Source organism: Carassius auratus, chromosome 20 (genome assembly GCF_003368295.1).
Source record: "Carassius auratus strain Wakin chromosome 20, ASM336829v1, whole genome shotgun sequence".
In the NCBI taxonomy this organism is placed as follows: domain Eukaryota; kingdom Metazoa; phylum Chordata; class Actinopteri; order Cypriniformes; family Cyprinidae; genus Carassius; species Carassius auratus.
In genome coordinates, this window is record NC_039262.1 from 22,098,713 (window position 1) to 22,123,875 (window position 25,163).

At 34.9% G+C, this 25,163-nt stretch overlaps 1 protein-coding gene across 3 annotated transcripts in view; it reads right to left on the minus strand.

Moving 5' to 3' along the window:
• Positions 1–25,163, minus strand: part of LOC113121191 (DNA repair protein RAD51 homolog 2-like) — a 45,460-nt gene that overhangs the window by 11,998 nt on the left and 8,299 nt on the right. For all 3 annotated transcript variants that reach the window (XR_003294680.1, XR_003294681.1, XM_026291467.1), the window contains exons 8-9: positions 17,292–17,401; positions 10,213–10,291 (exon numbers count right to left, since the gene is read on the minus strand). Coding sequence is in view for 1 of the 3 variants with exons in the window: in XM_026291467.1 (XP_026147252.1) it covers positions 10,213–10,291; positions 17,292–17,401 (189 nt within the window). In the remaining 2 variants the exon portion in view is untranslated. The remainder of the gene's footprint in view (positions 1–10,212; positions 10,292–17,291; positions 17,402–25,163) is intronic.

Here is a 25,163-nt window from a genome sequence, read left to right on the forward strand (position 1 = left end):
TATAGCGGCCCATTTCACTAGATGTCTCTGCTTGGTGTTTATTTACAAATGGACAGGAACATGATTGCCTTCAACCCAAGGAGAAAGTGTTGATGGTCCATGAAATAGTCCATGGAAACCACTTCTAAAGGTCCTGGAGGTGCTGCCCAATAATAATAAGCCATTTAAAGACAATCCACATGAATTTAGTAGGGGTGCCAGTGTCAGTCTCTGTGGTTGTGGATTGCCACACGATACCCAGTAGTGCTGCCTCAATAAAGAGCTACATTCATACCCATCTCATGGATTTACCGGGTTATGCCACTGGCCATGAACATACAGGAAACCTAGGCTTGCACGCCTCAATAAGATTTGCACATGAGTTGTAAGTTTGTCCATACAACTTCCTTTGTAGCATATACCATCTATTTTAGACATTCCGTCTTAGGTTGAAGCAAATTTACCTTTGCCAAGAATTCAGGTGTGAGAAGTTCAGTCATTTCAATTCGAAAAGAATGAGACCAAGCTGAACTTTAAGAAAAGATCCACTTCAGCAAGTTCCATTCATCCATTCATCATCATGTTGCACTCATATATTCAAATGACTACCAAAGATATATGTTTTTTCAAGTTTCCCAGCAAGACATGAGTGGTAGACCACACTACATCCTCTTTGCCAAATGGCAATTCTACCATTCTTTAATGACATGGCCTTGGGCCTTAGCTGGAAGCAAGCACAACATTTGACTCAAATATATTAGATTCCTTTATAGAATTCTTCTTATGCGCATGCTTAGCTCTAGATCTGAAAACATTAAAAGAAAACCATAATAAACCACAAGTAACAAATAAGAAAGGGAAAGGCATTAAAATCAAGAAGTCCCATTACAGAAATAAGTTTTACAATCCCCCTCAGACTGTATAACAATTCAGAAATTCATACAGTGGAAATGGTAATAAAACACCTCACCTTATTTATTTTTTTTGAGTAATGGCAAATAGTTCATAGGAATCTGACTCTTTATTCTGTAGTAACTGATCCAACACTCCAAAAAAGTATTTCCTAATAAAAATAAATTAGGTTTAAAGCAAAAATCTTTAGCACTACTTCACACATGTACTATATCTCTCTCAGCCCACTTCCCACTGACCTCATTCAAACAAAGGAATCTATATAAATTACTTAAGGGTCCACTCTGGACTAGTTAGGTTAGATAAATAAAGCTCAAGAGTTTTGTTCTTAAGGCGGCAATTTGCAAATCTTAGGTGATTATCAGCTAATCTGTTACCATTATGGAAAGGCTTTTTTGTGATTAGTTGATCAGACATATGAGGCATAATTTTGTTCTTACCTTTTTTTTTCTTTTAAGAATAAGATGTGCACAGTACTATACACTGTACAACTATCAGCATTATGACTTACATTATTCATAGTGATACATTTGCACACACCTTTACTAACACTTTGATATAGGTGTTTTGAGAGTCTTTAGAGCTTATTGTATGCAGAGTTATTAAATAAATGCTCCTGATATTTATTTAGGCATGAAGCTCTAAGCTCAGCTAAATGAATCAGTATGTGCTGAATAAGACTGAGAGACATGTTCATGAGTAATGTCAGCATGCTCCTATCATATGGTGCAACGGCGTTTACTGTAAAGTATGAAAGCAGGTTCGAGTCACTTCGCACTCATGGAGAGATGAAAAGGGTGACCATATGGACAGATAGACAGATAGACATAGTGCCGTCCAGCTCTTCTATTCTGCAGTGACAGCATATGTGCTCCACGGTGAGTCACAGCAGGCTGTTAAACAATCCTGTATCCATAAGTGAAATCCCAGACATTTGAGATCTAGGGTAATATCTCTTTTGTTCTTTCTCTCCTCTGCATTTTGCCTTGTTTTAGAATTGCACGATTATGACAACAATGATTGATTATTTATCCTAATATTACAATCAATGTATTTTCATTAATAGAATTTACATAATTATGTAATTATTTGTTTGGATCAACTGCATACCATTTCCTTTGCGTAGTCAACAAATCAAAAAGAAGCTGAGAAGTATTCTCAAATTAATCATTTTTCAGTTATTGAGTAAACGGGTCACACTGCACAAAAAAATTCCAAATGAGCACCAATTCTCTCATTTTGGATCAGAAATTTCTATTATGCCACCATGAACACAAGTAAAACATGAAAAAAATATATAATAAATTACACTACAGTACAAAGGTTTGGGAGCAGAAATATTTTTCATAGTTTTAATGAAAAATTTATTTTATGTTCATCAAGACTGTATTTATTTGAATAGTAATAACTACAGTATAATAATTACTACAGTAAGAATAGTAATATTGTAGAATATTCCAATTCTAAAATGTAATTTATCTTAAAGCTGATTTTATAGCATCATTACTCCAGTCTTAAGTGTCCTTTAGAAATCATTTTCATAAGTGGGAATACATGTTGAAACGTTGAAACTGTTCGTTTTCACATTTTTTTGACAATGTCTGATGTAAGAAGACCTATGGTTTTGTTTCTTGCCAGGAACTTTTAACTTTAGGCTTATTGGACATTTTAAACACTGAGATTAACTAACCATCTCACAACTTCCTTTGAAAATCACATAAAAATGTCTCACGACATTTCTGGAAAAGGAAGTTATGCAACATGGAAGGATGACAGCAATACAGAATGAGTTCAAAGTAATGAGATCATTTATCGAGATGAGGCATCATTTACTGGTGGGTTAAGGGCCAAAATATTTATTCCAAGTGCGTGTTTTTCCATCGTTTCTAAATGAGAGACATCTTGTTTTTAAGCAGTTGTGTTAAACTGATGTTGAAAACAGCTGTTTTGAATGCAAGAATGCAATTCACATAATTTAAAAAAATATGAATAATAATACTTTTATTCAGCAAGCATATATTACATTGATCAAGGATGACAGAAAATTTACAATAAACTTTAACATAGTTATAGAAAGTTTCTATTTTGAATAAATGTTGTTGTTTTTTAAATTTTGTATTCATCAAATAATTATCGGGGGAAAAATAATGGTTTCCACCAAAATATTAAGCACCTTTTTGGGATGATAAGAAACGTTACTTGAGGACCAAATCAGTATTTTTTTAATTATTTGTGAATGATCATGTGATGCAGAAAACTGGACAGCACTGGGCAAGGCTGAAAAAAAAAATATATATATATATATATATACACACACACACACACACACGGTTCCAGAAAGTAAAAACAAGATTTCAAATTATTAACATTTTTAACAATTACTGTGTTTTTTTTACTGTATTTTTTGATAAAATAAATGCATTCTTGGTGAGCATGAGACTCACATCACATCATATATGTCATATATGTCACAGTAACCAATCATAATTGTTTCTGGATTATAGTGAAGTACAGAGATGTGTTGGGATCAAATATTGGCAGGAAGCATTAGTGTATGCATGTGTGATTGACTTGAGGACATTGTGTAAAGAGCTCAGAAAGAAGTGTGTGAATAGTGTTTCAAAATCCTTTCTCATACAGGGGCTTTATTTAAAGCTGGAAGGCCTTGTGCGCCACACATCAAAGATGCACTTGTTGAGAGAAAGAGAGAGACTGATTAACACAACTGATGCAGAGAGCCAGACCACAGTCAAACTATTCAATAGCTGGACTGAACTGGACACACAAGACTTTCTCACTCTCTGACACACAAACACTTCATAGAGTATCTCTGTCAGCAAAATACAGAAATAGAGAATTGCTTAGACATAGCAATGCATCAAAAGTCAAAATTCTTGGCTGAACGTGAAAATTCAGGACACTCTGGGCCGAAAATTGAAGGAAAAATAATTAAGTTAGACGTTTGTTTGGAATAAGTAAGCAAATTCGAAATAATATCATACATATCTCTAAGTAATTAAAGTATTCATTTAAAATATTGGATAATATTTGTAAATCAGTTGTAAATAAACCCAACTATCTGATAGATGTAATATATACTGTATGTTTTATAGGTAATTATTGATGTTTGGCTAATATAAACACATTTTTACCCTATAAAGTGCATAACAAACGATTTTTAATTTACTTATTTAAAATAATACCCCAAATGTCTAGGATACATACCGATTGATAGATTGATTGATTGAGATGTGTATTATATTGGATGCATTCATGGTCTCTTAAAGGGACCGCGCCTAATTTAGCTGCTTGCTGCTGTAATGTTAATCCAAGAAAATGAAAATCACTCACTGCTCTTGACTGAATTACTTTGTAGTTTTAACAGTCAAACCAAAAATTATTCAGACACCAGGTATAATTTTTGATATATATAGCAAAACTGTAATAATGTGAGAAATGTTGAAGGTGTCTGAATAAATGTAGGTTTCATTGTATATTTCATTTTTACATTGAAGAATATCCAGTGCTTTTTTACATTTAATTATTTAGTTTCTGTACCTTGACACCTAAAACTTAAACATTGTGTAAATAGCCCAAATAAATAAAAATAAACGAACATACAAATAAAAAAATTTCAAACAGGGCCCACTTGTACAACCTTCACCGGGTCCCCGCTGACCCCAGCTACTTCTCTGCTCACGCCTGTTTCACACATACTCCATCTGCAGTGCGTATGCAGTCCGTGTTCACGTAACGTATGTGGTGCAGCACAGACTCGATGTGCTTTCACACAGGACGCATTTCCAGTTTGCTACTCGGTACGTAAACGATCGCTGCATTGCTGCAGACGCAACGCTCCTGGAACACAACTGGAATCCGTTAACATGGGTGCGAAAAAAATATGCAACGCATACGCACTGCAGACGGAGTATGTGTGAAACAGGCTTAAGGTTGTTTGCACCTTGTGCAATGTGGAATTAGTTTACAGCTTTTTCAAGCACTTTGTGATGCATTTTGGAAACAGGAGATGAGCCCCTTTTCTAATGCACCACCTAGCTTGATAAACCCCTTCTTAAAGACTTACTGTTTGTCAATTTTATTTGGGTAACACACATATTCTGAATGTCATTGGCAGAATTCGAATGAGCCATTTTAATCTAGATTAATTTAGATTAATTTCAAGATCATAGTGAGATTAATCTAGATTAAAAAAATTAATCTATGCCCACCTCTAATATATATATATATATACACAGAATCCTGAAAAAAAATACTATCAAAGTTTCTGCAAAATTGTGCAGCATAGCTGTTAAAAATGCATAAAAACAGAAGCAAAATATTTCCCAGTATTGTTGTTTTAACTATTTCTGATCAAGGAAATGCAGCCTTGTTAGCAGACACTAAATTCTAAAATAAAAATAGATGAATCCTTAAATATACAAAAGTTACTGATTTCCTCTTTTGTTCTTTTGCTCTTTGATTAACAGACATCACAGCAGCTGGGTTATTAGGTTATTTGGCTGCTATTACTTTAAGAGATCCCGCTGCTAAACGTAATGCGGATCTGACATGCATTCTTAAGAGTGACTCATATATATAACATTTTAAAGGCAGCTTTAATCGCCTTTTTGGAAACTTCATGACTTAATTGACAACATTACTATGACATTTCATAGTTTATTTCGCACTTTCTCGTCACCAGTACTATCTCATACTTGTTTGACTAGCGCCTGTCACTAAGGTGAGATACATTTATTATTATTTTTTTCTGACTTTTCAAATGCAAGCTGATTTCATAAAAAAAATAATATACAATTAACCAACACAATGATTAAAAAAAAAATTAAAAGATTATCCTAATAATTGTTAGTCGCAGCTCCAAACTTTTTTCTTTACTACATTTCCCATACCAAATCTAAAACAACTCTCTAAACAAAAGCACCAAATGTGCTAATTTAGTACTTGCTTCCTCTAATAAAAGCCAACAAAAACAAGAACAAGCTCCTGAATGTGAGCTCATATCAACTGTAGAACAGACATTAACAGGAAGTGTGAGCTGTATGACTATTCTTTGTTATTAAATTATGCTGAACTGATACCACTGATATAAATCATAGCTTTCTGTAAAAGAACATAAGCAAACGACTTCTATTCCAAACCCTAAAATGAACTCGGGTACATCAAGGTGAATTACTTTTGAATTCTCTTCCAAGTGCTGTAAAAAATCCACCACACATACACCACCATAAACCTCTGCCGAAGAGCCAAAACATTCCCACTATGTTTCTCCTCTGATATCCTGTTTCCCATTAAAGTTTTGTGGTGTTGTTGAGAATCCACACAAACCGCCGCGAGGTAAGCTGTGAAGCCCACGGATGAATTCAAATGGTCATGACAGGACAGCCAGAGGTCCTGGATGTTAGAATGCAGTGGGCAGAAGCTCTGACCAAGAAGGTTTAACAACACAAACCACACACACAAATGATTGTTTTTGTCTTATTAGCGTTTTTCCAACCAACCGCGTTTTTTTTTTTTTTTTTTGATGATTCAGATTACTGACACAAAAAATAAATCAAATTATGTTGTGACTTTCAGTTCCTAAAATCTAGATTAGGCTACAACCACCGAAATCTTGCATGACTAAAACAAAACTTAACCTTAAAAGATATTTTATATATCTATATATATTAGTGGTGGGCCGTTATCAGCGTGCTGCGTGCTGCGTTAACGCGAGACTCTTATTGGGCGATAAAAAAAAATACCGCCGTTAATCTATTCTCAAAGTTGGGTTGGAAGCTGGGTCTATACTAAGGAAGCTATGATGACTTTCACCTTGATATTTTATATAACCGACTCGCTGAGGCCAGCCTAAAAAGATGCTCAGGACAGTTGACGGGCCACTGCTGTGCATCGTCACGAAAGCTTATCTTTTTCACATGTTTTTACGCCTTACCGCTTGTCGATTTAAACATTAAAGCATCTAAACACAAGACGTAGAAAAGCTGAATGTAGTAGCGCGTGCCGTGTTAGGTGCGCACAAGAGAGAGAGCCGCGTATCACAGAGAGCGACACTGAACCAAGCTCTCTTCTGAGAAGAGAAAGGAGTCTCAAAACACTTGAACATCGAATTTGCTTATTTTTGCTCTTGTGCCGACAAATACATACAAAATATGTCAAAATATCCACCTTGGAAATTATGCTCGAAAAAACTGTCAGTTATTTCTTAAGTGAAAGTAAACAGTTGAGAGAAAAAATGGGATGTGTATTATATTGGATGAATTCATCTTCTCTTAAAGTGACCGCGTCTAATTTAGCTGCTTGCTGCTGTAATGTTAATCCAAGAAAATGAAAATCACTCACTGCTCTTGAATGAATTACTTTGTAGTTTTAACAGTCAAACCAAAAATTATTCAGACACCAGGTATATTTTTTGATATATATAGCAAAACTGTAATAATGTGAGAAATGTTGAAGGTGTCTGAATAAATGTAGGTTTGATTGTATATTTCATTTTTACATTGAAGACTATCCAGTGCTATTTTACATTTAATTATTTGGTTTCTGTACCTTAACACCTACAAACTTGAACATTGGTGTGAAACAGGCGTAAGGTTGTTTACAGCTTTTTCAAGCACTTTGTGATGCATTTTGGAAACAGGAGATGAGCCCCTTTTCTAATGCACCACCTAGCTTGATAAACCCCTTCTCAAAGACTTACTGTTTGTCAATTTTATTTGGGTAACACACATATTCTGAATGCCTTCGGCAGAATTCAAATGAGCCATTTTAATCTAGATTAATTTCAAAATCACAGTAAAATTAATCTAGATTAAAAAAATAATCTATACCCACCTCTAATATATATATATATATATATATATATATATATATATATATATATATATATATATATATATAAATAAACACACACACACTGTTTGACCTAATATGACCTAGATCAACAAAAAAAGTCCCTTAACAAATTTTAATATACGAGATTAATGTCGCCTATAAAGTTCCTGTGTGATATCATGATTACTTCTTTAAGAATCATTTTCATTTCCTCTGGTACTCAGACCTGCACTTACCTGCCTTTCATTGGTGTCATGTTGTAGCATGACATACTGTGCAGTGCTTCCCACAGCTTTGAAATATACTTGCGGTGGTGGGATTTAAAAAAAAATATTTTAATTTATTGAAATTAATTTTAATTACATAGGCTTCTATTAGATTTTATTACATAATAATATTATGCATTATTATATGCATTGTAAATAATGCAAAATTACAGATTTTAAATGGTACAGTTCTCCTTTGTCATATAGTGCCTCTTGTGACACTGCAACGTAAAGCGCTCTTTTTAAAAGTTTTTATTAAATAATTATTTAGTTTAATAATCAATTCTTATTGTAATAATCAATTGGCTGTATCGCGTTTGATATTTTTCATAAAATATAGACTTAAAATGATCATTAAGATGTTTTTCCATTTCATGTAATGAAGACTTTTTATAAAATACATTTTTTTATAAAATTCATTAAATTAAACTTTTCTTTGTGCAAATTCCAAATAGTGAAAATGTATCTCGTAATATTTCGACTTTATTCTCGAAACATTTAGATTTTATTCTCGTAATATTTCGAATTTAATCTCGTAATATTTCAACTTTATACTCATATTTTGACTTTAATCCTGTAATATTTCAACTTTAATCTTGTAATATTTTGAATTTAATCTTGTCATATTTTGAATTTATTCTCAAAACATTTTGACTTTATTCTCGTAGTATTATGACTTTATTCTCGTAGTATTTCGACTTCATTATCGTAATAGGCCTATTACAACTTTATTCTCGAAACATTTCAACTTTATTAGTTGAAAAAAAATCTAAGATTACGAGATTAAAGTTGAAATATGACGAGATTAAATTCGAAATATTATGAGAATAAAGTTGAAATGTTTCGAGATTAAAGTTGAAATATGACGAGATTAAATTCGAAATATTATGAGAATAAAGTTGAAATGTTTCGAGAATAAAGTTGAAATATTACGAGAATACATTTTCACTATTTGGAAATTTCAAAGAAAATGGTTTAATTTAATTAATCTGTTTCACATAAATACAGCAATCTGATAATAAAAGAGCTTGAAAAACACATTATTGTAAGACACATAATATGTGTTTCGCTATACAATTGATTTTGAAAGATGAGACATTAAAAGTATGTCTATCAAAAGCATGAATCTTATTGCTACTGGGTGGCTGCCGCACTACAAATAACGAATGCAATGGAAGATATTAAATATTATTTCCAAGCATACTGTCCCCACGAGTATGACACATGTTATGATTTATGTTAATAATCCCACATATATTTGTTGTGTATTAAATAAGAGAGCTACATTGCCCCCCGGTTCAGTCTGTTAATAAATATCATAATCTTGACATTAAGCTTTTTCCGCGAGTCCTGAAAGTTGACTCTTCCTCATCCCAGTAAGAGGATGCAGCTGCTCGGACACATTTTGACTTATATCAAATTAAACTGACTTGAACGCACCCGACATCATAATTACGACTTGTCAACTCGTAAATACGAACTTTACAGGAGGACGTGAACATATCATCTGTGCTCACATACTGTATTTTCATTTAGCCAAATTCTCAATAAAACTGTTTTCATTTATATATTTTATAATACTATAATTTTATATGCGTTACTGTTGTCATACAACAGGGTAAATATGAAACATGTCGCTTTAAGACTTCATATTAACCAGCTCTCCCTTCCAAGATGTTAAATCTGCACAAAATCCTAATTTATAGTTGAGCCGTCGTCTGATGAAATTAAATAAACATAAGATAAAACAAGAAAAGACAATTCCTAAACTGTGATTTCAGCTATATTTGCATGCAAAATTAGAGAAGCAAACTTAGAAACAGAGAAAGAGGTGTGTGTGTGTGTGCGCGCCGGGAAAGCAAAATATTGCGCTCATGCGCCAGTAAAAGTGAGTAATATGAGACTTGCTAAGGTTTGTCCAAGAAGTTGCTAGACTCGTCGCCAGTCGCATTTTTGGAAAAAGTCGCTAGGGGGATCTGAAAAGTGTAGGGCGAGGGGAGATTTAACACTAGTTAATCGATTACTGATGGTTCCATTATTTTGGGCAGAAAAAAAAAATATGAGGATAAAAATAATAAAAGCAAAAATGTTTCTCCATATATACCAAGTAAAGTCTATGTGTGGGAAGCACTGCTGTGATTATTTCAGGAAGTTACATGGGCATGAGTTCATGAAGTTTATTCTGTTTATCTAGCACACTCACCCTCAAGACGGATGCCCTCCTTCTGAACAGTGTAGCTCAGCACGGCAAAAGGGGCCACAGGTGATTTGGCTATGACAATCTAAAACAAGAAACAAGAAGAGTTTCAGAATGAGTAAGGGAAGGGCTCAGCATCGAAGCCACGATGTCAATATAAGGCCAAAGTTTAATAACTAATAATTAAGACATACAACAGACTGAGAATTCTAATATATTAATATAATAATTTTATGAATATTCATACTGTATTTAGTAAAAATGTGATACTGTGAAAAACTATTACAATTATATATATATATATATATATATATATATATATTGTTTTTTATTATTATTATTTTTTTTTTTATTATTATTATTTTTTTTTTATGAAATGTATTTTTGTTATGGCGAAGCAAAATTTTGGCTAATATGATACTTTTGAAATAGGGAGTCTCTCAACTGGATTCATTAATGCTATCAAAAATACAATAAATATAGTAATACTGTGAAATATTGCTGCCATTCAAGATGTTCATGTTAATATATTTTTTAAATGGAATATATTCCTGTGATGTTTTTTGGCATCATTGCTCCAGTTTTCAGTGCCACATGATCCTTCAGAAGCACGCTAATGCTAATTTGCATTAATTAAATTTTTTTAGGAAACTGTATTTTTTGTTGTTGTTGTTGTTTAATACAACAACATTTATTTGAAATATTTTTGGTAAAATTTAACTAGTTACGGATCAATTTAATGCAATCCCTACTGAATAACTATAAATTAATAAATAACAGAAAAAATTACCTAAAACTTTGAACAGTAGTGTACAAACACACAAAGAGCCCAGGGCTTAAAAAGATGAGTTTTTTACACTGTTAAAGAGTTGGATTCCCATGCTAAACATGGACAAAGTTTCAAAAATTAATTTGTACGTTTGAAGGAGTACTTTTGTTCCAAAAATACTCCTTCCGGTTTGTCACAAGTTTCAGAAAGTTTTTTTTGAGTATGGCTCTGTGTGACGTTAGATGGAGCGGAATTTCCTTATATGGGTCCTAAGGACACTTCTGCCGGAAGAGCGCGCGCTCCCGTATAGCAGAGCACTGAGAGCACAACAGACTTCACTGATCAGAGCGAGAGCGTCGCGAAATGTCACAGAAGTGTGTTTTTTGTTGCCAGGGCAAGACAACCCTGCACAGATTACCAAAAAAAAAAAAACAGCATTAAGGGACCAGTGGATGGAGTTTATTTTTACAGAGCATCAACGGAGTTGTGCAAGTGTTTTGTTTGTTCCCTGCATTTCAAAGATGCTTGTTTTACAAACAAGGCCCAGTTCGACGCCGGATTTGCACATCGTTTATTTCTTAAGGATAATGCAGTCCCAACGAAAAAGGGTCACGATCGTGTGTTGGAACCGCAGGCGGTGAGTAAAAATGCTTCAAATGTTGTTAACTTAGCTATCGGCGCATAAGCACATCAAGTAAACAACATGCGATGTTGTCATCAAACTGCACTTTCCACATGTACAGCTTAAAAAAAAAAAAAGACGACATAAAGTGGAACTTAGTCATTTTCCAAAACCGCTAAGCAAATATATACAGTTTTAGTACATACCACATAGAGACATCATTTGCTGATGCTGCTCATGTTAAATTTCAGCCTCTGGATCTGTGTCACAGCTTCCAGACGCTCTCAACTCAAAAGCTTACTCGCGCTCGTGATTCTTTAGCTCCGCCCACACGTCACGCCTCCAGCCTGTCATGTTTTTCCGGGAAAAATCGGTACAGACTATCTTTCTCTTATGAATATAATAAAACTAAAGACTTTTTGGAGTTATGAAGGATGCAGTACTACTCTACAGGTACTCAAGATTAACAGGATATTGAGTGAAAACGAGCATTTCACCCCCCCTTTAAATAAATACACTGAACAAAATTATTAATGCAACATTTTTGTTTTTGCCCTCATTTGTCATGAGCTGCAACACATCTCCTTCACACAGTTGATCAGGTTGTTGATTGTGTCCTGTAGAATGTTGGTCCACTCATCTTCAATGGCTGTACGAAGTTGCTGGATAATTTGAACACGCTGTTGTGTACGCCAATCCAGAGCATCCCAAACATGCTCAATGGGTGACATGTCCATTGAGCATGCTGTCCATACAAGAAGCATGCCAATTGCACATTTCCTCAAGACTTGCGACATCTTTGGTATTGTATTGTGTGCTAAAACTGTAAGTCATCTGTAAGTCGCTTTGGCTAAAAGCGTCTGCTAAATGAATAAATGTAAATGTAAATGTAAAAACTGCACAGTAATCATGCGATCTAATCAGCATCTTGATATGACACACCTGTGAGGTGGATGGATTATCTCGGCAAAGAAGAAGTGCTCACTAACACAGATTTAGACAGATTTATGAACAATTTTTGAAAGAAATAGGCCTTTTGTGTACATAGAAAAAGTCTTAGATCTTTGAGTTCAGCTCACGAAAAATGGGGGCAAAAACAAAAGTGTTGCATTTATCATTTTGTTCAGTGTAAATGAGACAACCTTTACATTTTTATTTTAAATAAACAGCCACAACATTTATGTGTAAGTCAGGAGACACTTGTTTTCCATCAGCTTATTTTATTTACTTATCTAAAATAACAACAACAATAATAATAATAATAATAATAATAATAATACTTTATAATGCAATAATATTTGATATATTATATATTATATATATATATTTATAATATATTACAGTATATATCATTATTATTATTTAGCAGACCAAATTAACAACCCTAATAATACTACTTGAATTTCAGTTTTCACATGACTGAACTCTTTCCCCCAGCCAACAAGTAAAGTCATTTATGTGGCTGTTGCATCGATGGGCATATAAGCAATTAAAGGATCCTGGAAAACTCCTGTTAGAAAGAAGCAGCATTGAGTTACCAGACTCAGCAGAGTCTGCCGGCAACCTGCGTCAATGCTTACTAGAGATCCTTGAGAATCTACATTCTACAATCTACAAACTCTTTTTGTCATCAGCCTCTAATATCAAAACCCTGCGCTGGGGTGTGGCATGTTAAAAATGAGACACATTAGTAAAAAACTTACTCATGAAAACTCAAAAGAGGAAACGGGAGTGAGATGAAGGACGCTACTGTCTGCTAATGGTTGCGTGAACACGTCGGAAATGATTCAGGCTCCCAAACACAAGTAAACAAACGGCTCTTTTGTGACTTCTGATTAATACGACTGCGGTATTCCTTGGGACTTCATGAAACAAATTTCTGTCTCAAGTGAACCATCCACAGACAGCAAGCCTCGCTCTAGGCTTATTTGCAGGAATATCCGGTTACCAGTGATTAAGAATGAGTTTGTTTTTAAAAACCTGCTGCCAGTTGCCTTGTGTGAATGCTGTTCCTTACTGACGCACCTTGACACACGAACACAAAGCTTTCTGGTCACCCAAAACAGCCCAGTTCTCTTTGCTTTAACCCAAACGCAAATCTTTCATGTAAGGAAGTCATATGACTTTACCTCTAATGGATAAATTCCTCAGTAAATGACAGAAAAGCAGGGAGTTTCTGAGGTTTTTTTTTTACTGAAGTGGTCTTGCCAGAGCTACTGAACCACACAAAAGAGCCAGGCACCATTGCCTTCCTTGTGTACCAGCAGTTTTGGACCACTGCCTCTCTATCAGTGCTCTTTTCTTTAGGTGGGAGCTCAGTCGGAAAAGAGAAAAACAAAGTCCTCAGGGCTCTAAGGGTGTAGAGGCAATGAGGTATGCCATCATTCGACAGGATGAAAACAAGTAGGGCAGGTGGAGTAAGACATTTTCTTTCTTTTTAAGCTTGTCTTAAAATGAAATCGCTGGATAAGAGTAGTTTTATTCCCTGTACTAACATATTTCCTGGACGTAGGAAGTTTAGGTGGGAAACATTGAAGCTACTTTCCATTCAAAAATGTGGGGGAGATTCACAAAGAGTGGACTGCAGCTGGAGTCAGTGCTTCAAGAACCACTACACACAGATGTATGCAAGACATGGGTTTCAGCTGTCGCATTCCTTGTGTCAAGCCACTCTTGAACAACAGACAGCGTCAGAAACGTCTCACTTCAAAAAGGACTGGATTGCTGCTGAGTAGTCCAAAGTTATGTGCTCTGATGAAAGTAAATTTAGCATTTCCTTTGGATATCAGGGTCCCAGAGTCTGGAGGAAGAGAGGAGTGCCATGTCATCTGCTGGTGTTGGTCCACTGTGTTTTCTGAGGTCCAAGGTCAACACAGCCGTATACAAGGAAGTTTTAGAGCACTTCATGCTTCCTGCTGCTGACCAACTTTATGGAGATGCAGATTTCATTTTCCAACAGGACATGGCACCTGGACACGGTGGCAAAGCTACCAGTACGTGGTTTAAGGACCATGGTATCCCTGTTCTTAATTGGCCAGCAAACTCGCCTGACCTTCAGCCAATAAAAAAATCTATGGGGTACTGGGAAGAGGAAGATGCGATATGTTAAAGGTTATACAGTATTAATTTTCTTCTAGACCTGAAATGTAATTCAGGGGTTGTAGGACTATGGCTCTGTGGTACTTTTGTTGTCTTTGGGGCTTGATAATTAATGGTTGCTGTCTGTTACTTCTGTTACTAATGCAGAAAAGCTGAAGGCCACTATCAGAGGAACCTGAGCTCTCACAACACCTGAGCAGTGCCACAGACTGATCGACTCCATGCCACGCCGCATTGCTGCAGTAATTCAGGCAAAAGGAGCCCCAACTAAGTATTGAGTGCTGTACATGCTCATACTTTTCATGTTCATGCTTTTGAGTTCCCCAAGATTTCTAAAAATCCCTTCTTTGTATTGGTCTTAAGTAATATTCTAATTTTCTGAGATACTGAATTTGGGATTTACCTTAGTTGTCAGCTATAATCATCAAAATTAAAATAAATATGAAATTTGAAAATATATCAATCTGTGTGTAATTAATGAATATAATATACAAGTTTCACTTTCTGAATGGAATTAGTGAAATAAACTTTTTGATGATATTCTAATTATATGACCAGCACCTGTGTGTGTGTGTGTGTGTGTGTGCGTGTGCGTGTGTGTGTGTGTGTGTGTGTGTGTATATATATATATATATATATATATATATATATATATATATATATATATATATATATATATATATAAATAAATAAAACAGCAAAACCCTGATTTGCAAGCTGCTAATCAGTTTCAGATAATGGGGGAGGGACATGATCATTCTAGAGAGAATATAATTGGACAAAAAAAATGGTGTGTTGCAAGATGTTGTCATCAATACCACTGATCCCTTTTCTCAAGAAAACATGATCAATTTTAAAGCGTACATGTCTACGACTAGGGGATATGCCTGAAAACTGTATCACGATATAAGTGTTTCATATTGGTCGATATCGATAATTATTGATAATTTTATGACCTATTTAAAATAAGGACCAGGAGAAAAATATATAACATTTAAACATTTTTATTATAAACTTAAAGGATTAGTTCACCTCAAAATGAAAATTTCCTAATAATTTCCTTCTCAGTGGAAATTAATTTTTTTTGAGGAATAAATATCAACTAACTGAGTTAAAGTCCATTATATGAAGAAAAAAACCCTGAAATGTTTTTCTCAAAAAACTGAATTTATTTTCCACTGAAGAAAGAAAGACATGGATATCTTAGATGGCATTGGGGTTGAGTAAATGATTAGGAAACTTTCGTTTTGGGGTGAACTAATCCTTTAACCACCTTCTGATTCATAGGTGTGATTGGCAAAGGACAAAAAAGCAGGAAAATATAAGGTGCACCTTTCATGATTATGTGATTATCCCGGTAGTTAGGACATCGCACAAGATTTGTGTCAACACAGAAAATATTTCATCACTGGATAGGTTTTGTTTGTTTATTTAAAGTGTGGTTTATGTCAGCTGAGTGTGCGGAACACTTTTCAGAGAAGATAAGGCAACATTATTTTAGTACAATTCCTCACCCAGCGGTCATTCCGGGGAAAAAAAATCTCTGACTGCTTCACATGAAACATTGGTCTTCCGACCTATCATCGTGTCAAATCTCAGTTAATCTTAATGGAAATATAAATTTTGATGAATATGTGCGAGGAAGGGAGAGCAAGACTAACACGATCTAACACGAGACAACGATATGGCGCAACCAAACTGTTACATTATTGGCCGGTAGCGTGTCACACCTACGTTGCTAGGTTACCAGAGAGTAAGTGCCTTTGTTAATGCAACCAAACTATCTTCGCAACCTCTGGTTTCTTCTGACGAAGAAAAAAAAAAATATTGAACGTTTTATTGAATGCATTTTTTATTGATATCGATTACATGTATATCGTGATACATATCGTTATCGTTTTAATGCCTAGCCCTATACATGTCTACTAAATATACTTGTCACCTGGTTAGGTGTTTTTGGTTGGTTTTGCATTTGTTCGTTAAGTCACATCGAGTTCGCTTTTTGTATATTTAAACAAAGTTTTGCGAATTCACACAAAGGAGTAAGAAAGTATCTACCAGAGGGGCAGAGTTTCATATTTTATTGAAGCATCCCTGGGCGCCGCTAGCGGACCCCCACCTGCTGTTAGCATTCCATCGACTCCCATTCATTGTGGCGTCATTTTGACAGTGAATAACTTTACATCTGAAGCGTTTAAAGACTCCATTTGTGCATTCATTATTTCTAAAGAAACACGAAAATGTATAAAAGGCTCCATTACGTTGTATCTTACGTTGTGGCCCCGTAGAAGCGGTTTTTGTAAAAATAGGTTAACGATTGCATCATAACCTGCGACTCTCTGTTGCACAGTAGAGAAATTACTGTAAATTAATCAACAACGTCTACAAGATTCAGTGGGTGATTCAGATTTCTCTTGGCACAGGGATTAGAAGACTTACAGGTTGCTCACGTGACATCTACGTCATCAAGCTCAGTTTGAGTCTGCACAGTATGCTCGACCCCCAGGAAGTGCGTGCTTCTAATTGACTTAATTTGTCTCAGTTGAATCCAATGGGGTCGCTGTGTCCATTTCTTTTACTGTCTATGGTATTTACCTGTCTCCGTTCTGTGTCCTCGTACTGGACGATGAGGCGTGTGTTAACACTGTGACTCCATGTGTTTCCAAGCGCCGCTGTCACAAAACCTGAGTCCTCCTCCTTAGATACTGAAGGACAAAACAAACAAACAAAAAAAGACAAGAGTTCGACATTAACATTTGTGCCAAATTGGAGTAAAAACTCAGTTTGGTATATAAATAAATAAATAAAAATCAATAAAATACATATTTTTTTAAATAATTGCTAGTCAGCTAGTCACTTTATTAGAACTTTTATTAGATCATGTTTTAAAAATTAATTCTAACAATGATTAACCTATTCTCTCTTTCCCTGCCAGCATTTTTGAAAAAAGTTTTTAGCCATTGCTAGCCATTTTGATGATCTTCTCTAAAATTTGATGGCCTCCAGTATATTTTGTTGTGTGAATATTTGAACATTCAATGCACCAAAATAAAGACCTCTACTTTTAAACAAAAAAGCATACGTTTTCCAATCAACAATTGAATATAGGTAGGTTTCATAAAAATCTCTTATTTTGAGCAAAAAGATGAGAAAATCAGATTTCCATCAAAAGCTACATCTGGATAGTATTCAGTACGGATATCAAAGCATAAATCCAGTTAATCAACATCTCCAAAGCTTGCACAGACATATACCACTTCCTGGATCATCATTTTACTTCGTAACATTACGCAGTTTTCATTAATATGCTGTCTATTGCTGATGAACGCATTATTTATCATATGCATCTGTTTATATAAGAGATCACTAGTTTTTCCATCCTGTTTTACGTGTGTTTGTGTTTGAAAGGTTTTGTACTCATTCAGAAGACATGTAATAGCGTCCCCGAGTGTATAACAGTCAAAACACGAAAAGTTGTAAAAACTTGTCTATGGCAGGGAAAGATTTAAAATTACTTGATTAAAATTAAATGAAAAACAAGCTTTTACTGTATATGGATATATCTAGGATGCATAAAATTTTTATTCACAATAACTATACATAAATTCCTCATAACACTTTCATTAATTTTTTTTTGGTAATATAATTGTAATATAAATGACAAAATGTGTTGGTTATTAAAAAAAATGTTACACATGATACTATAGAAATATCCATTAGCACTCAATTATATGTTACTTATGAACCTTTCATTTCTTTATATAAGTTTGCATTATTATCATCATTTAAATATTAACATGTTTAATAATTTTAAAAAGACACTAACCAGTGCTATATTTATTAGATCAAATAATAACATCTGTAATACCGTCATTGTATTTTAAAAAAGTAATTTTACTGCTTTTTCAACATCATTTCGCCAGTCTTGTATCCTGCGATCCTTTAAAAAATCATTATAATATTTTGATTAGCTGCTCAAGAAACAGTTATCCTTATTATCAATTCTGTAAACAGTTGTGCTACATAATATGTTTTGATGAAATATTTAATACAGTTTCATAATCAGAAATAAATATGAATTTCTCATTTCACCCGCCACTGGGAGGTTAATTTTAGACTAGCTGTTTCTGAATATTGCTCCATTTCCCAATCGCCATAACTCACTCATCCACTGTGAATCACTTTGAGCCATTGAGTCATTACTGTGGTTTAAGGATTGAGTGCAGAGCAGATGATAAGCCCGAGAAACAATGGAAACACTTTTTAGGTCAGACACCTGAGGAAGTGACCAATGTTACTATTGACAACACTCATCCGGGTCTTCTTCGAACTGCTATGTAAACACACCTGTGTGTTTTTGTTCTCCTGCTGTGCCGCAGCCAGAAACAGTCAGGGCCTCCGAGGTCACGGTCTGAGAGTCTTTCTCATGGTTCTTTGTTGGGCAACATTTAAGCACCATGCTGTAATCTGACAATACTATTCACAACTGTCACATCAGCAACTCTCACTTCCTCAAAACATTTCCTGTGGAAAGTCAAGTGCTGGGGAAACCTGAAAAGGCTGGCACGGCATGTCAGTGAACTGGATGCCTGGAAGGCCCCACCTCTGAAAAAACAACATCCTCAAAAAACCTAAAAAATCTGGAAACAATAGGCAACCACTTCACAGCTGCAGATCGGGCTGAGCTCTGTTTCACATCAACAGATAAAAAAGGGCTACTTTACTAAACAGTGCTACTTTTCACAGAGAATTGCACCACAAAAATCACGCTTTATTTACTAAACACACGCAATCCTGCTTAACTAGGTGTCAACTAGACTGAAATAGCACCACGCCTGTAAGACTTTAGCTCATCTTCAAAACACAAATTAAGATATTTTTAATGAACCCCGAAAAATTTCGCCTCCACTGAAAGCCTATATTTCACCAAAACATTGACACTCCAAAAAGGTTTATAAAAACATCCATATAAATCCAGTGGTTTAATCCGTCTTCTAAAGAGATACTATTGATTGGTAAACAGAAGCTGCTTGTTTGATGCACAGAAAATCTATTTTTTGCTCACATTCACGGAATTAATCCGTGTTTATCATGTTTAACGGGCTCTGTGTGTATTGATCAAAGACTTGCATGTGGATTACGTTTTTTTTTTTTTTTTTATGTTTTTATGAACTTTCTGAATTATCAAAGTATTGGTAAAATGGAAGGACTGAAATATTTCAGATTTCATTATAAATCTCCATTTGTGTTTCAAAGATGAACAAAAATTTGGATCATGAGGGTGAATAAATGTTGACAATTTTCAATTCTGGCGGAAATAACCCTTCAATGTATCTATTCATTCATTTCATACTAACACAACTGATACCATTTTGTAGGACCGTAGTGAAAATGACCTTGCAATGACATATGAAAATTAAGTAGGCCTATCATATAATTTTGATCGGACATCGGACAAACCCCTAGGAAGAATTCGGAAAAGTATATTTTTCAAAATTTTACATTTTACCTCTGGAAATTTATGAGCCAAGGAATCAGAAGAAAAACTAATTTTGCTTTAGACCTACAGTTCAAAAATTATTAGCAGAAATATAAGAGCAAAATTGGTGGCGCTAGACAGTTTTGAGATAGACTCAAAATTTCCAATAGTTAATATTGAGACTGTCCTCTATCTTTGTGCCAAATTTCATAACTTTCCCACAAGCAGTTCTATGGGCTGCCATAGTCATCCAGATCGTAGGAAGAGAAAAGAAGAAGAAGAACAACTAACGGATACAATGGGTATCTAATTATTGTAAAGACCCCATATACAGCAAAGTTTTGCTTAAGGGGAAAAAGTGCAAGTAAAATATACCAGATAGCAGTAGTATGCTGTATCCCCAGGTTCTTTTTACAATGTTTTCAGCAGAAAACTGGAAACTCTTTATATACGTTTTGCCTGTTCATTTACACGACACTAGTGTTTTGCGGACTGAAAATGCATATTTTGGAAAACGGATTTCAAAGTGCAAGTTTTTGAAATGGCAAAGTTATCGTTTCCGTGTAAACACTTGATACAGGAATCTTTGAAAATGGTGACGTCATGCGCGTGCGTAGTACGTGTTAGTTATGTAGACATGCACAGTACATGTTGATTTTAAAGGCAAGTGTGAACAAACATACACAACAATGGCGGAGTACATGGTACTGTTGCTGCTCAAGAGTTTGCTAAAGCATTTTCAACAGTGTGGATTTACTGCAAAAATATTACTTTTCCGTTTTTGAGTACATCGTTGTCGTGTAAACGCGACCTCAACCAACACGTTGATGAACTGCACCGTGTGAATTGCATTCAACAGATTTTGTGGGCACGTCTGTGCTGTTACCATATTTGCATAATTACTATAGTGACTAAGGGCTTAAAACCGTGTGCAAATACACAGCAGTATCAGCAGGCACAACTCATTCTGAAAGAAACGCAGACTAATGAGCATGCATTGTAATGCAAGTTCATGGTAATAAGGTTGGAGAGGGCCAGACTAAACAAATGTGACGCCCAGTTAAGACCCAACTTCTTAAATCAATGCTCTGGGTTCCAGAACAATCCGCCTACACTCTCCGATCTCAACAGAAGCGATGGGTGCTTTCCCACACTGCATGACAGCATGGCTATTCACAGACTTCAATCAGCTGTCTTTTTAATAATCCACAAATCAGCACCAAATTCAGCATTTCCAAATATTTTTTTATTGATGGGTTGTCAAACAGGGGAATGGGAGAGTTGTTGATTTGGACGGGATATAGAAAAGGGAGAGGCTCTCATGTGGTGATGCAGATTCAAAGATAATACGGTTAAAAAATAGTTTTTTGTCCTCTGGGCTGATTTGGTTTGAAAGGCTGTAGTGTTTGGCAAATGAATTGAGCCAATAATCATGCAGACGTGCAGTTTTTCCAACGATCTTCTCTCGAATACTCTCCATCATCTGGGAAAAATATTTGTGAATGTCTCATTGATGTTGTAAAGCTCATGTGCTGATTTGTTTTACACATACTGTTCTTTTCCTCAGTCACAAGTAGATTGTGCAAAACTATATGCTTTCATCAGTGGGTTGTCTGAATGACTAGTCGGGTTTAAAAGATGTAATTACACTGATTTAAGGTCAGATCCAGCACATTGATCAGATGTGTTTTTCAGGGGGCGATCACAGAGGATTCATTTCTGTGTTTAAAAACTGCTTTAAACTTTGCACAATCGTCAATTTGCATTGGATAGGGGGTAGAAAGAGTCATAAATTATCGTTCATGTGGTGCACTCACATCAAAACCATTGTGCAGTGCATAATCTAGTTCCGTTCCTCATCGCAAAAGGGCTACTTGCATGCCAATTTATAAAACAAAACAAAAAATGTGTTACTTTATTATATATGGTTACAAAATGTAAGTTTTAACATTGTTAAACAATACATGCAATCTTACCGTTCATTCTTGTCAAATCTATGGGTTTTACAAATAAATCTGAAATGCCAATGTCCAAAAATCCCCACATAACATGTTTTATGTAAATAATGTAGTTTCTTCTTGTATTTTTGTTATCAGTAATGTACATTTTGTGTTACATTTTCTGTTATTTAGTTAATTTTTTGCATTATTTTAGTATATATGTTAGAATCTGATGATATTTTGTCTGTCATGTGACCCTGTGCACTATATAAGTATTTGCTATATTTATAGACATGCTACTTACGATGAACTCTGATCCATCCTGTTGTTTTCTACTATGACATCTGTTTTATTATGATGTTAATCCATACATTTTAAGGTAAAATGTACATTTTTGTAAGTAAACTGGTATAATAAATATATTAGATATCAACATGGATAAACCATTCACTCTTGATCAATGTGAATGACTTATGCTGGAATATGTGCGGTCATTTATTCTGTCATCATCCGGGTGCTGAAAGCGCGCGCACAGATGAGACCTGAACAGCACACGTTAATATGTATTTAAACTAAACTCATTTTAGCTTTGTCAGTTTAAACATTTAAAGAGCCAAAGGACGCGAGCTCGCGTGCGCAGAGAGATTTGTGAATGCGCTCATCCGAAGCGCGCAAACCAACGCCTCAACATGCGCACAAATGTGAGCTCTCTTTGAAGTATTGTGATTAAATGGACAAATTCACACAAAAATTATGTAAAAATGCCTGGAATATAGTCCAGTATGCAATGCTGTTTTACATTTTATTACTTTATTCAATTTCTGTACCTAAAAACCTATGCTAGACCTGCCAAAAAAATTACATTCTCCTTTTTTTATTAGAAAGTATAGTTTTTCCATAAACATAGCACATACCGAACTGTACAAAAACAAACCTTGAAACAAACCGAACCATGAAAAAGTTGAACCGTGCCACCCCAAATATATATAATCACTTTTTTTTAAGGTCAAATTCGCAATTTACAAACCATTAACAACTACTTTCATCTCAAACTCCCAAGTTAGCAAGGTAGTTGTTGAGTTTAGGTAATGGGTAGAATTAGGGATGTAGATCATGGTCATGAAGAATATGTGCTTTCTAAGTACTAATAAACAGTCAATATCTTAATAATAGGAATGGTAATAAGCGAATAGTTAATAGTGAGAATTGGTTACTAAAGTCTTTCCAAAATATTTATTTTAGAAATGTTTAAAACAAAATAAAGTCTCAAGAAATGGAGAAGATAAAACAAGTGAAACAAAGTCTTGCTTGTTTCTTAGTGAACTACACAAAATAGCCTTCTTATCAATGTTCTGAGGAGCTCGAACTGAATCACTGTGGCCTCCTTTACACACAGACGGTGGGGGAGCCCGGGGCCTCACAACTGAACTGTTGTCTGCTCACGCTACAAGCACTCAAATCACATCTGACCCCAAAAGTAAACACATTAATCTAAAGCCAGTAGCTGATGTCTAATGGAAAAAAATGGTATTTGAGCCAAAGCGGAAATGGTCAGTAAATCTGCAGATTGGTTATGAGTTATGTGTATTGGCCTCTTATAAATAACAAGCGTGAAGCAGTAGCCGAGAGCAACTACTGTACTATTCTGGACCATAGTCAACATCTTAGATTCAACTGTGCAAGAAGATACAAACTGCTAAGGTTTGGCCTCTTGTCTACAACTTCACTAAAAGACCTCAAAGGCAGTTTCCATTCCCAAGGACAAAGAAAAACACATTTTCTCAATAACTGGCTGTCTGAGAACCAATAAAACCCAGTCTTAATCAGTTCCTCTTAGCTACAAAGTACAACAACAGCTTGAAAAGCAGACATCCTTATTTGAGGTGCTAAGAGACGTCCAAGCTGCAATCAGTATTTGTAAACTAATTTTAAAATTTTATGGAAATGTAAACATTTAAAGAAAGTTAATTGTTTCTGTCATCCTTTAAATCACCCTCATGAAGCAACTAAAGAAAATAAGACTTTCTTTTGTGAAACAAAAAAAGACAGACTCTGGAGTAGGGATGTTGCAATATAGCGACAAATGTGGCATTTTTCTTTTCAGACATTGCGAAACCGCTGTTAACGTGAATCATAGCATTGGATTTGGTTATCATGACATATTTCATTTCAAAATTTCTTTAGAATAATATTTGTTAACGTGAATCATAGCGTTTGATTTAATCATGCCATTTTCCCTTTTCAAAATTCCAAGATATTGCGATAATATTACTAACGTCAGTGAGCACATTAGACTTAGTTATCATAGCTTTTTCTTCTCAAATTTTCTATAGATTTTGTTATGATATTGTTAATGTGAATCATAACATCAGATTTTGTTATGCCATTTTTATAGAAAAATTTCTATAGATATTCTAATAATATTGTTAACGTGATTCGTAGCGTTGGATTTTGTTATGGTGTTTTTCTTCTTTTCAAATGTTCTATATATATATATATATTGTGATAATATTGCTAACGTCAATCAGAGCATTAGATTTTATCATGCCATTTTCTTAAAAGTACTATAGATATTGTCATCATGATATTGTTAATGTACCATAGCATTGGGTTTATTTATCATACCTTTTATTTTTCTTAAAGGAAAACGCCACCGTTTTTCAATATTCCACTATGTTCTTCCCTCAACTTAGACAGGTTGATACGTACCTCTCCTGTCTCAGTGCGTGCACACAATGACTGTAGCGCGCGCCGCCACTATGCTAGCGTTTAGCTTAGCACCATTCATTCCTTAGGATCCAAACAGGGATGTATTTAGAAGCCACCAAACACTTCCATGTTTTCCCTATTTAAAGACAGTTACATGAGTAGTTACACGAGTATGGTGTAACGAGTATTTCCTAAGCGGATAACCAGTTTGGATCCTAAGTAATGAATGGTGCTAAGCTAAACTCTAGCAAAGTGGCGGCGCGCGCTACAGTGATTGTGTGTACGCACAAGGACAGGAGAGGTACGCATCAACTTGTCTAAATTGAGTGAAGAACATAG